Below are 12,720 nucleotides of genomic sequence, written 5' to 3'. Positions count from 1 at the left end.
GGCAAATCTTCTCTAAACGAGACGTTTACTATTCATAATCTTCAATTAAATCGCTTTTAAATTGTTCTCATCACTATCAGTACGAATAGTTTCCTTATCCTACAGTAATACCTTACATTTAGTTACTTGGAGATGTAACAATGGCAACAAAGTTATAGTCTTAATGACGTTATTATGATAGAATCTCGTATGCAAACCATCTTTGAAGACGAAGTATACGACAGTTTAGCTCCACACCACCGTGCTGTAGTGAAATCAGTGTTCATATGCAAGGAACATATCAGTGCTCTTTTCGTTTGCAATTGTGAATACACTTGCAAACTGTTTGCAAAAGTCGTCAGACTTCAACAAGACGTTTTCGACATTTTAAAATTAGGAGTAAACCTTTACATTCATTTTTATTCGGTCTCTAATCTGCAGAGCAGTAAAATTTTTTAGTTTGATTGGTGTTCGGCTCGTGAAGCATAATACACACCTATCTTGAAGGCCTGTAAAAGTGTAACTTAATTGGATTCATCGATTTAAGCATGGAGACGGTGGGTATAAAGAAACTCAAAGTGTAGGGTTGACAATCAAAAGCGGTAGTTCACGCATTTTGGTAAGCAGTTTTCTTGAATGAAATATAAAATAGCGGTGTCAGGGCTGCGTGCGATTATTATGAAGATGTGTTCATCAAACGTCGTCCAAAGGCACAAGAAAGACTTATTATATTACTCTTTGTAAGATAGACAAGCATTTACAAAAAGCTAAACGCTGTCCTAGCAAATTTGGCCGTTCACAGTTTTCAAACAACAACATTTCAGTAGTTTAACATACATTCTTTACCGAATCATTGAGCACTCCTCGCGCAGAAAATATTCCGGCGGTTGAAAAAAACTGCAAAAACAAGGGAAAATTTGGAGATGCACGGACGATTGCGGAATGAAAACAACTCTGTGAAGTTAACTGCTGTTAAATCTGGAACTGCAGTGATATGTGTTTCGGATTTGTATTCGAAACTTAGTCACTTTACAGCAACAGACTGATTCCCTGTAGACTTCTATTTGCATCGAATCTCGCTGCTAATATGTAACAAACGAATTCTTCTCAAAATATTTGTAATACTTTTCTTTCTAAAATGGACTTGCGGGTAATCCGAAATAACTAGTAATCCATGAAGATTATTACCGTATACCCGCATGCAGTGTCTATGAACCGGACGTCGTGCAGTCGATCGCGTCAAGCACCATTCCGTCCCCAACCCATTAACACATCTTAGTTATTCCAAATAGGATCGTACTCTGCTAATCCAAAATCCCTTTGATCTTTACCGCAGTTGCCTGTCCTGTTTTTCTCGAGGGTCTATGCTTCCATCATAGATTGTCCATCGTCCATTGACATATATTGTTGTTTAGGGGGAAAAAGAATGTCAGATATTTACAGTCATTTGTATTGTAGTATTTATGCTTCTCTAAAATCAATTTTACAACAGTTTTTTTCTCTCTCAAAATGCTAAGAAATTCCGGTAATTGTTAAATCTATATAAGATAAATAAAACGAAGGCAGTTTTGCAATACATCGTACGATAGCACCGATTTGAGGCATTCTCTGTCATTTCTAGAATTCATGTTCAAAATGACAAATCTAATCAACAAGGATTCATGAAGTGGTTTATAACCTAATACAATGATATAGAAATCTGAAAACACCTCTATAGGCTGTTTAATTAGCAAAGAAAGGTGACCAATTCCTTGTCACCTGGTGCTTTTGCTCCTTCAAAACTATGCTGAAAATATTATTTTGATCTTACCAAATTACGTCAAAATACAAAATCTTGGTGTACAATTATCTTTTGAAAAAAAGTATAAATCCTTTACATTGTAAAATATTTGGTGGTGGCCGTTTAGACCGTTACATAGTTTAAACATCGGTAATTCAAGATTCATGAAATGTGATAAAATATGGCTCATTGTTGATTTGGAAGATAGGATTTTTTGTGAGCGCAAAATCCAGGATGAGAAACTAACAAGTAAAGCGACAGTTATCATTAGCACAGAAAATCTCCCGCGCGGGAACATTGCTTACCGTACCATCATTTGCGTCATTTTCAAGACAACTATTTCGTTGTTTTCCTAGATGTGAGAACAGCACTTCACAGCAGCTCTGAGAGGATGAACGTAGTCCGTTTACTCTGTCGATATCACGTGATTCCTGCCAAGTTGCTGAACTTGTGACCGTTGATGATGTGTTCATGTTCTAGTGTCTCCTGTGACCTATTAGACAAGTTACCCTTTCCAAACAACTATCTCTTCACACCTACTTAATTCCAACTTGTTTGTTTGGATTTCGTCATATTGTTTACTTGAATTCGAGCAAGAGGACAATGTTAACACCTACCTAGACTCTTTAGTTTGGTTTTCTCACACACTATAAGTTGGGAATTCAAAATTATTGGCATTTTCTGTAAAATAGAGTACGTTATCATTATAAGGAACTAGACAGAAAAATGATGAGAAAAATTAGTTATTTCTTTTAGCCATAGGATTGTAAGAAATACGTTGTTTAAATCAAAAGATTTTGCCATATGATCTGCTTACAAAAAACCAACAGCAAATTTAGATCGAAGTTTTGCTAATTGTTTTCCGACACAGATTTCAAAACTTTACATAGGTAAGCAGTAAATGCCAGGTAAACAAGTCATCGTTGATGACACAGTCCCCGCTTGTCCATTTTGTTATAATCTTTGGTGTCTAGGTAGCTGTGGTCTAGGTAGCTGTGGAATGACATTGATGCAACGGGTGTATCAGGCCTGTGACTTGCATAATAAAGTAATCTGAGGAACGTTCAATAAATGACTCATCTCTGCCGGTAATGACCACTGAGGGTACTTTTGATTACATCACACATAATAATGCCATGACGGCACATAATATACACATGGTTTGGTGGAATTTTCGAAATGGTATGGGATCGGGTATGTTGTTGTAATCAGCCATTTCGGATCATATAATGAAACAAATTAATGTGCACAAGAATGCAGCCATAGTATTTTATCTTCGCATCACGTTTGAACAAAATCAGTCCATCGAGGACAGTGACCTACGTTTATGTTTCAAAGACATAAAAAAATCACACCAAAATTTAAATCAAATGGCTGTCTATTGACCATATGGATCATAGCACAAAATTAGTAGACATGCATATGTATGCCATAGTACTTTATCTTTGTACCAAGTCTCAACAACATTGGTTACAGAATATTTGCATATGATTAAGCCTCAAAGACATGAAAAAATCCAAAAATGACCATCTGGCAGCGATATCGGAAAAAAATGACAATCTTGCAGCCATATTGGAACATGTCACGAAGTAAATTGACATGTATATGTATGCCATAGTGCTTGATCTTTGTGCCAAGTTTGGACAAAATGGGTGTAATGACCTTTGAATTTCTGCCTGTCTACAACGCGCTTTTGATCCACTAGTTTTATTGCAAGATGACTAGCTTCTTTATGTAGTGACAGTAATTGTGTTGGACGTACCATGTAATGAAGTTATCAGTATTTGTTTAAGCACTAATGTACCCCTACCGGCTCATAATGGACGAAAGCAAACTTTGCACGACATAATGCACGAGGCGAAGTCGAGTACATTATGGAGTGCAAAGTTTGCTTGAGTCCATCACGGGCCGGGAGGGGTACAGTATTGCTATTATTGTATAGTTTTGGCAATGCCAGTGAATTTGTGGATGTAGAAAACTTATAAAAAGGGAAATTTAAACTGAGTTTAAAGTCAGTGAGCATCGTACGGCAGGATCTGCCCTGAATCTGTACACTGTAAACATTTACAAGACGCCATACTGCACTGCACTGAACACGCACACTCAACAAAAAAATGACCAGGACTTTTACGTTTCAATTAGGAAATAAAAAACGATTTCCCTTCGAAGGCAATGAAAAGGAATTGCATCCCAACCGTCTACATCAAACTTGAAACATCACCTTTCAATATCATGCAATTCAAAAAGCTGAAACACGGTGAAATGCCAGGCATGCGTAAAGAAAACCAAATGTTCATGCATCAACAGCAAGCTGCACATGGTATCAGCTGATTGACACCATCAGTATTAAATCGCTACAGTACAGCATTCAATAGAAAATAATGTCAACAGAGTTCAACTATGTTATTCATGTGTTTAAAGTTCATTAATAATTGTGTCTATAAATTTAATTTTCGATAGGTTCTTGAGAAGAGCAATTGTATTTTGGCGAACGTTAAAACTCGATGTAAACGGGGACTCGAAAGGTACAGTTGACAAATATACTGAGAAACAAGCATGAGAACAAGATGAAATCATAGGCAAGGATAAAAAACCGACAAATGAAGGTTATCGCCGGTTTCAGTCTGTGCATCAGAACTAGGTAACCGAGATGTTAGATAAAGTTGACGATGGTCGTCATGATTGTTGGTCGTAGCTGACCCTGGACCAATACTTTGAATGACCCCGGAGTCATTTCCTTACGCCACCGATCAAGATTGATGACAGCTGCCGTTGTTGGCCCGTTGATGACTGGTTCGAGTAGCTTTCATGCTTACCTCGATTACATGGCCACTAACGTACATAGTATGCCGTGGGTCAAACCCGGCATCGTCTGGGAGTTTGCAAGTGTACTGAGTTCTGTTTCACCTATACATTAAGTAAGCGAGTGATATTGAAACAACGTAGCTCGGCACATTGTAGAGTGTGGGACGGGGTCCCAGCTACGCGCGAGCCAGACAAAGAAGACGACAAGAGCATGTTGGAACACTTGAAATATTTGATAAACTGTATAGTAAGACATTGTTATCGATATTGCGCACCATTATCAAGATTTATCGTTTGATGTGTTACATGGTTTACCCCATAATTCCCCCCTTTTAAATGACCAGTCATTCACAAGCAAAAACCTTGTACTTTTATGCTCGCCGTGTGGCCACAAAGCTCGATAATTGCATAAATTATCAGAAAAATTCAGGGGGTATGACGTCATAAATTCACTTGTATTGACAAAGCTATAATATAATATGTTTACAAAGCACCCAGTGTCAACGAAAATTACAGCCGGCTGTATTTTTTAATGTCCAACCTTTGTTCACGATTGAAGTGCAGTGTTTACACTCATTCACCCAGGTGAGCGTTGTGACGGCAGTGCAGTCGTTTTTGTTTCACGACGTACAGCACCCATGACTTATACAACACTGAGAATCTGTACGGAGCATCGATGACGTCACGGAAAAAGGGAAGGATCACATCATTGACGGCCATGTTGGTTGCGACTTCCATATAAGTGAAAGACGAAGAGTTTGCTCTCAGACAACGACTCGGCAGCTAGAAACAAGGTTACTATACGAAGACAATTACTTCAAGTCTACTTTACTTGTAACTCAAGAAATTCTGACGAGTGACTGATCGGATATCATCAAGGTATTGTCCTTCTATCGACATATTTAACTTTGTGTTATATGCTGGTTGATATTTAGTTACACCAACTTCTATAGGCGTAATAGTAGCGATCTCGATAGTTACACGTGACCTCTGAGTCTTACTTTTTAGTAGAGAAAAAAACATACAACTAAATAGCATTTTTGTGACAACTGACAAAGTTTTGTATAATGTAAATTTATTTATCAACTTTTATTTCAACAAAGTCATAAATTCAGTGACTTTACTCAAATGACAGGTCGTCCGGTTTTCGAACAAATCAGACGTGTTTGTATCTTTGTATCTTAATGTCTCTCTTCAGTATGCAACATCTGCAACAACAACAGCGATCCCTGCAACAGCAGCAATACTATGCCAGCCAGCAAACCCAGGCTATGCAGGGACGACCCAGAGGAAACACCAATAGAAAGGTGAAAAGACCAGGATTTGCTTCACGGGCGACCGCCGTCTTTGGAATCTTCCAGTTTATATTCGGTGGCATTTGTGTAATACTAGGTATTACTGCCATCGTCATCAAATGCCAACTTAGTAAATCCGGTACTGGTATATGGTGTGGTGTCATGGTAGGTATGGAACTTTGGATTACCTGTCTTCGACAAACAAACAAAAGGAAAAAAAAACAAAATAAGAATAGACAGATTAGAAAGAAAATAGGATGAATGTATGAGGACTTCTAAGTCATTGTTTTCAAAATCATTAAACATGCAAGATAAGAATTCTTGGTAGGAATTATATGCAGTTTTTTGTACGTTCCAGAACTTGTTTCTGAAAGTTGATGTCCGCAGACTGTACTACGATGAACTATTTATTGATGGTGATGGCCTTCCGTTATCATCTCATTGATATACACAGACAATTTGAGCATCTGAAATGCCTCTGCCGTAACAGAAATCATGATAGACTCGATCCAACTTAAGGTAGTCTGCGCCTCGAAAGTGAAAGACTTAACGTAAACTTTTGCTCAAACATTGCTCAAAGAATATTTAAATCATTCTTTTTCAAAATCAAGAATAAAAATCGGGGGTCACCGTGAAAATTTTGGAACTAGACAAACAAATTACTCAAGCTTTAAGAATATTTGAAACTCAAAATGGCCGTCATCCCTATGTTAACTTAATGGAGCAAAAATAAAATTTTCGATTTTTGAAAAACTAAACCTGTTAAAAGTTTTCTTTTATAGAACTTTAAAATGAACCCAAACAAGTGATATAACAAAAAAAAATTATTAAAATTTGAGAATCGGAATGACTGTCCCCAGGGCGCATTCTATATTAACCGAAACCATTTAGAGCCGGCATGTGTGATCTATTTGTGTTTTTTTACAGTTCGCAGTTACAGGATTGTTTGGCATTGAGGCATCGCTGAAGAAGACTAACGCATTGGTAAGAGTTCTGATCTTGTTGTCGTCACACTTGATGCATCATAGCTTTGTAATCTAATGTCTTGTTATGTTTTAAGTAAAATTAATTCACCGTGAACATGGATTGTCAGCGTTACGTAAAACAACAAGCAAAACGTAAAAGAATTAGTCTGAAATTTTAGCGATAACAATCATTTACTTTTTCATCATCTTATAAGTAATGTATGGGGAGCGATAGCATTTAAATTGTTCAGGTATGACATTGATACCATGAGGAGTACTGAATGTGCTGTGTATGATGAAATACCCCTGTCTGGTCAACGAGTACTTTGGTTACACCTGAACCACCAATAAGAGAGGTCATACAGGTCACACGTTTTATACGCAATTTATGGACATACAATATCACTTGGGCTCATAGTGTCACAAGAGAGATAAGGTGTATGTACCATACTGAGCTAAATTATTACTTCACGTGAGAGACCGTGACGTTACAATCCCTTTGGTGATATATGTTTCTAAACCTATTCTTCGTGAAACTGGCTTAGACTGTTCTGACGCATACAAATCGCTTAATGTCCACCTTGGGTAAAGTCCAGACCCTGGTCTGATCTTTTCTTCGAGAAAGAAAACGTCATTCCGCTTTCACATTCGAATCTCTCAGCCAATGCCTGGACGTAATCCTGTCCATCGTACAATACTTTAGGTATACATATATTCTTTGTTAAAAGATATTGATGGTATCATTCTGTCTGTGTGTCAACAGATAATTACCACCATGGTTCTGTCTATCATCTCGGCAACTGTGGCAGGCAGTGCCTGTATTATAGGTATTATCGGTGCACTTATTGAAGAACAGTGTTACTACGTCCCTCACTTTGACCATGACGGAAACCAATTGAGAAACTGTGACACAAACTATGTAAGTTGAAAACAGTGCCTTTCATCATATTTCGTGTAAAAGAATGAGTGAATAAATATGTGACTAGAGGAGAAAGAAACTACAAACATGGAGAATGGCGAACTACTGCAATGGCAAATGGCTGTGTCACTATGATATAGAGTACGTACGTTGAAACTTTTACCCCTCTTCCTGTTTACTGTAAATGAATGAATGAAAACATAAATAAAAGATAAAAGGAAGAAGAATGAGTGAACGAATGAATAAATGTAAATGTATATTGTTGCGCCTTTAAATTCATATAGTAGTGCTAGAACCTTTATTGTAATATTGGCGTTTTATAGGAGTTCTTTGGTAGGGTTTTTGACCTTCATATGATTTCTTCATTCTTCAGGGCGGTAGAGTTGCCGTCGACAGTATCCTGGTCATTGTAGCATTAGCTGAACTAGTGACTGCAGTCCTTCAGTCTGTTTTCTGCTGTAGAGCGTACTGCTGTAATCAAAAGCCCTCGTCGTCAATGGTACGTCCATGAGTGTCTGACATAGCATTCAATTACTTCTTTCAAAACAGCAAAATATAACTTTTGAATGGAAGAAAATTTTTCCGGTTTTCCGTGCGTCAGGCAATCTATCAACCGTCATATCACATGATATATGCTTGCTATGCAGAAAATCAAATTGCAATTTATTTCAATGCTTTGTGTGTGTCTGTTGCATATCGCTTTTCGCATATTATTCCTTGGCAAGTAATTTAATTCAATAGGGACACATGTGACTTTTCCAATGCGTGTTCAAGCTGAGCGTTTTCGTTTTACCTATCTGTAAATAATGATGTGTATATTTTTGAATATGAATATGTAGATATGTAAATTAAGTTATGATTTACATTTGTTCAGAGATAGCCGTTAAAGAGGGCGAAAAGGAATAGGAGGAGACTTTTGTGGTAACAGTTTATACAACTATATGTAAGTTTATATATAAATTATCATAACACTTTAGTATTGATTCTTTTGTTTTTTAATATAGATGTACATTGCCGTGAGGACATCCGAAGGGGCCGGCCAAGGCTCCCCGATGGGTGTAATCCAAAGTGAACCCGCGCAGCAAATGGCGCCCTCTGGAGTTGAGGTTGTGCCACATTATCCAAGTAAGTTCCTGTTTGGCTGACGTTAATGGGCCAATACGGATCTTTTTTATTGCGGTTCATATTGTATTCTTATTTCTTGCCATCGATAAATACTCGTGAAAATATCCAAAGAAACATACGACATATAATGAAACAATAAATTTCTTTTACCCGTCTGTAGTTAAGGGTAAATGCAAGTAACAGTGATATTGTCGTTTCGTAAATCTTTCAATCTTAAACAACAGATTGGCCGCAGGAGGGTTACGATGTAAACATGCAGCCAGTCGTGACATCCAATCAGCAACCAGGATTTCAACTGGAGCCACTACCTGGCTTTGTATATCAACAAGGCCAAGGGCATCAGTTACCACAGCAACAACATCAACTACAGCAACGCCAGCAAATGTTGCAGTTGCACTCTCAGCAGCTGCAGCATCAGGTATTACAACCTGAAGTCGTCTATCAACGGCCACAGGGGTGGCAGTTACCACAGCAACATCGCCAACAAGTGCCACAGTTACAGCCCCAGCAGCTGCAGTATCAACCGCAGCAGATATTGCGTCCTGAAACAGTGGATCAACAACAGTTACTTCAGGGCTGGCATGAAGCACAACCAAAACCAAAGCAAGGATCTGGACCTCCCAAGCAGCATGATGGAAAAGTCACTGGTCCGGATGTGAATGTAAACCAGGATCAGGTTCAGTCGCCACCAACAAATTGCTCAGTCCGAGAAGACATGTCAGCGGGACTGGTCGAAAACGAGGTTCCATTAGCTTAGCTCAGAGTTTCGCCCGTCACAATCAGAAATATATGAAAACAGACAGATCGTCAGTAATAGAGACTTTTTCAGTTCATGGTGTATAAATTAAATCGTAAATTGTTCTTATCATTATCAGTACGAATAGTTTCTTACATGTAGTTATTTGAAAATGTAGCCATAGCAACAAAATTTTGTTGTGAGCCAGGAAACTGTTAACGACACTGTTTACTGTTTTTGATATAATCTAATACGCAAACCATTTTTGAAGTTAAAGTAGAACGCACTTTAACTTCTTAAGATCGTGCTGTAGTAAAATCAGTTATCGTATGCAAGGAACAGTATCAGCGCTCTCATGCATTGTATGCAGATGTTATTGTCCTTATTGACTCTCTGCTAAAGTAGGCAGATTTTAATAAGACTTTTTCGACATAGTTCGATTAGGAGTGAAACGGTGGGGAAAGACCTCTAATCATCTTTAAGTTGACGTTGAACCAATTCTCCCCCAAAAGAATATTATCTGTATCAGTTTAAAGTGAAACTGGGTGCACAGAAACTATTTCTGCATGCAATTTATAAGTAACCAACAAACTTACATAAGTTATATAGTTAGGTGTACACACGGACTAAAAAATTACCGTTATTCATCAACTCTCGTTTCCTTTTTCGTACGGGCGTACAATTATGACAGTAGAGTTCTCTCTCTTTCTTAAAGTTTTAACACAAATGGATAAATAAATGAATTTATGTATGTTACTATGTGCGCTCTTCTATTCATTTACACCGATCACAATAATGAGCAATTTTTCAGTATAAAAACATTCATCATTTATCGTTTATCTTACACGGGCTGGTCCTGTGGTTTTCTTTAAGCGTAGAATTTCCCATCAGACAGGTTAAACGCAATATCCAACTTGTTCACAATCTTCACAGTCTCGATATATTGTGCATTAGCTCTATTTCTTCCCTGTGAAGACATTGTTCACGCTTGTTCACCTTTCCAAAAACGTTTTCTCAAATGAATATTTCTAATCTAAGACGACAAAGAAACCTGATCTTGCTACGTTTTCAACAAGCACAGAATCTTAAGTGTAGTATTGTAGCAACTGTTTACTTTAATGATGAAGGGGATGTATATTTTGCGTTAAAAACTAATTTTTATATTAATGGTAAAAATTAATTGAAGTTGAAATCTTGACAGTAATTTCTCAAATGTAATTTCACTTGAAACAAGAGTATATATAGAAAAACGACTATTTTATTTTGCATAACATGTCCTAAAATGACATGGATTGAAAGACTGACACTCGAAAAATGATTAAAACATGATTACCAAATTAAACTGTTTGTTATTCAAATGTAAGAATTTTATTCCAAACAATTCGATCGTTTTGTTATGTAGCAATTGAATGATATAATGAGAAATTTTCAGAAAATTCGACCCAGCCAGAGTGGGAAATCATGAAATTGGGATAAAAGAGAAGCCAGGAAATAGGGTGATTTGTATACATTTACATAAATGAACACTTATTTATCACGCAACTTACGACTGCTTGACAAGCTCAAATGTGAAGAAAACCAACATTTTAATCTTGGGTTAACAAATTAATTAAAATTGTATGAATAATTGCAAAAATGTATTAATAGTACTCTGCAACCTCATTTGAAATTACAGGAGTAGCTTTTCCAAAAGGTAAGAACGTTCGATACTTATTAAATCTACAGGTCATACAAATAAAACGAAGGTAATTTTAAATACATCATACGATAGCGCAGATTTGAGGCATTCTGCGTCATTTGTAAAATGGATCGATGGAGGAATAAACAATACTTTGCAAATGTGAAGAACAAATTGACAAATCTGATGAATGATTCATGAAATTGTTTGTGAGATGTGAGATGCGTTTGCTTATTGCGTCATGTATGTGTTTAATAATAGCTTACGGGTGATTAGACTGACAATGGACGTACATTGTTTGGTCGTTTGGTTTACGATACGGATAGAACTTGCCGTCGTTCAGATTAAATATCACATCCAAGAAGTTTTTTTATTTTTTTTTGTTATCTCATTCGTGATTTTCAGGCAAATGTCACGAAATATCTTTGTGACTTCATTTCTGATCTTATCCGCCCTGCTGGCTGTGGTATTTTTGAGTACACCAAGCTTGTCATTCCTGTATAAGCCGATATGATCTTTTTGTTACTTCTTGGCGAGCGCGCTTAATGTCGCCACCAAAACAAATATTATTTATCTAATTTTAACACTATCTACAAATAGAATGGTTCGTCCCAATCATTATGTAAGAGTGTCAAGCTAGTAATCCTTCCATTTCTATCTGAGGATTGCAGGATGCATGAAACTTAAGTAATAGATTTCATTACTTCGCACTTGAAGTCATTTGTTCTATATATTATATATATATATATATATATATATATATATATATATATATATACAAACACACACACACACATATATATATATATACAACTTTGTATATATATATACAACTTTGTATATATATATACAACTTTGTATATATATATATATATATATATATATATATATATATATATATATATATATATATATACATTTGTTTCCAGAGCAACATGATTTACTACAATCGTTAAAATGACAAAAATGCCCAGCAATTCTCAAGAAATCTCAATGATATCAGACGGAAAAGTTAAGCGCTAGTATTGGTCGTCGTAAATCTTCGTAGGGACAAGACGACAACTCTAGAAGCTAAAATTTTTTGTGCCCTTTGTCTGTGTCACTTGGTAGGAGGCGTTTCGCATGCTTTGCATCGCCGCCATCGCTCTTTGTCAACGGCCTTAAATTTAAGACAAAGAAGAACTCTTCATTATTTTTATTTCATTCAGTTTCTTAGTCGGCTGTACAATTATCAAGAACGAGCTCGGAAACACACCTGTTACGATCGACAACAAAGGGAAAACAGTAAATTGCAAACAATACTACAGTCTGTTTAGGAAAACTGCTGTAATGTCCTCTAATTGCAGCTACGGAAGTCGTTGATAACAATTTCAAGTTCTCTTATTTTAACGAGTAATGATATGATTCCTCGATCTACATATATAAGTTAGACTTAAAC

General features: G+C 36.7%; 1 protein-coding gene across 3 annotated transcripts in view; it reads left to right on the top strand.

Annotated features, from left to right (window-relative positions):
* LOC139120041 (TOX high mobility group box family member 3-like) overlaps positions 1–10,946 on the top strand; it is a 33,266-nt gene extending 22,320 nt beyond the window's left edge. Inside the window, exons 2-9 of one of the 3 annotated variants that reach the window (XM_070684065.1) lie at positions 4,220–4,284; positions 5,150–5,443; positions 5,763–6,024; positions 6,787–6,843; positions 7,588–7,743; positions 8,117–8,242; positions 8,748–8,868; positions 9,093–10,946. In XM_070684065.1, the coding sequence (XP_070540166.1) occupies positions 5,764–6,024; positions 6,787–6,843; positions 7,588–7,743; positions 8,117–8,242; positions 8,748–8,868; positions 9,093–9,625 (1,254 nt within the window). In that variant the 5' untranslated portion in view covers positions 4,220–4,284; positions 5,150–5,443; position 5,763 and the 3' untranslated portion in view covers positions 9,626–10,946. The remainder of the gene's footprint in view (positions 1–4,219; positions 4,285–5,149; positions 5,444–5,762; positions 6,025–6,786; positions 6,844–7,587; positions 7,744–8,116; positions 8,243–8,747; positions 8,869–9,092) is intronic. The other 2 variants (XM_070684074.1, XM_070684082.1) reach the window with 2 other exon arrangements.
* The last annotated feature ends 1,774 nt before the right edge of the window (positions 10,947–12,720 follow it).

The sequence above is a fragment of the Ptychodera flava genome, chromosome 2 (assembly GCF_041260155.1).
Source record: "Ptychodera flava strain L36383 chromosome 2, AS_Pfla_20210202, whole genome shotgun sequence".
Classification (NCBI taxonomy): domain Eukaryota; kingdom Metazoa; phylum Hemichordata; class Enteropneusta; family Ptychoderidae; genus Ptychodera; species Ptychodera flava.
The sequence above is the reverse complement of the archived record's forward strand: the minus strand, read 5'-3'. Positions and strand labels throughout refer to the sequence as shown.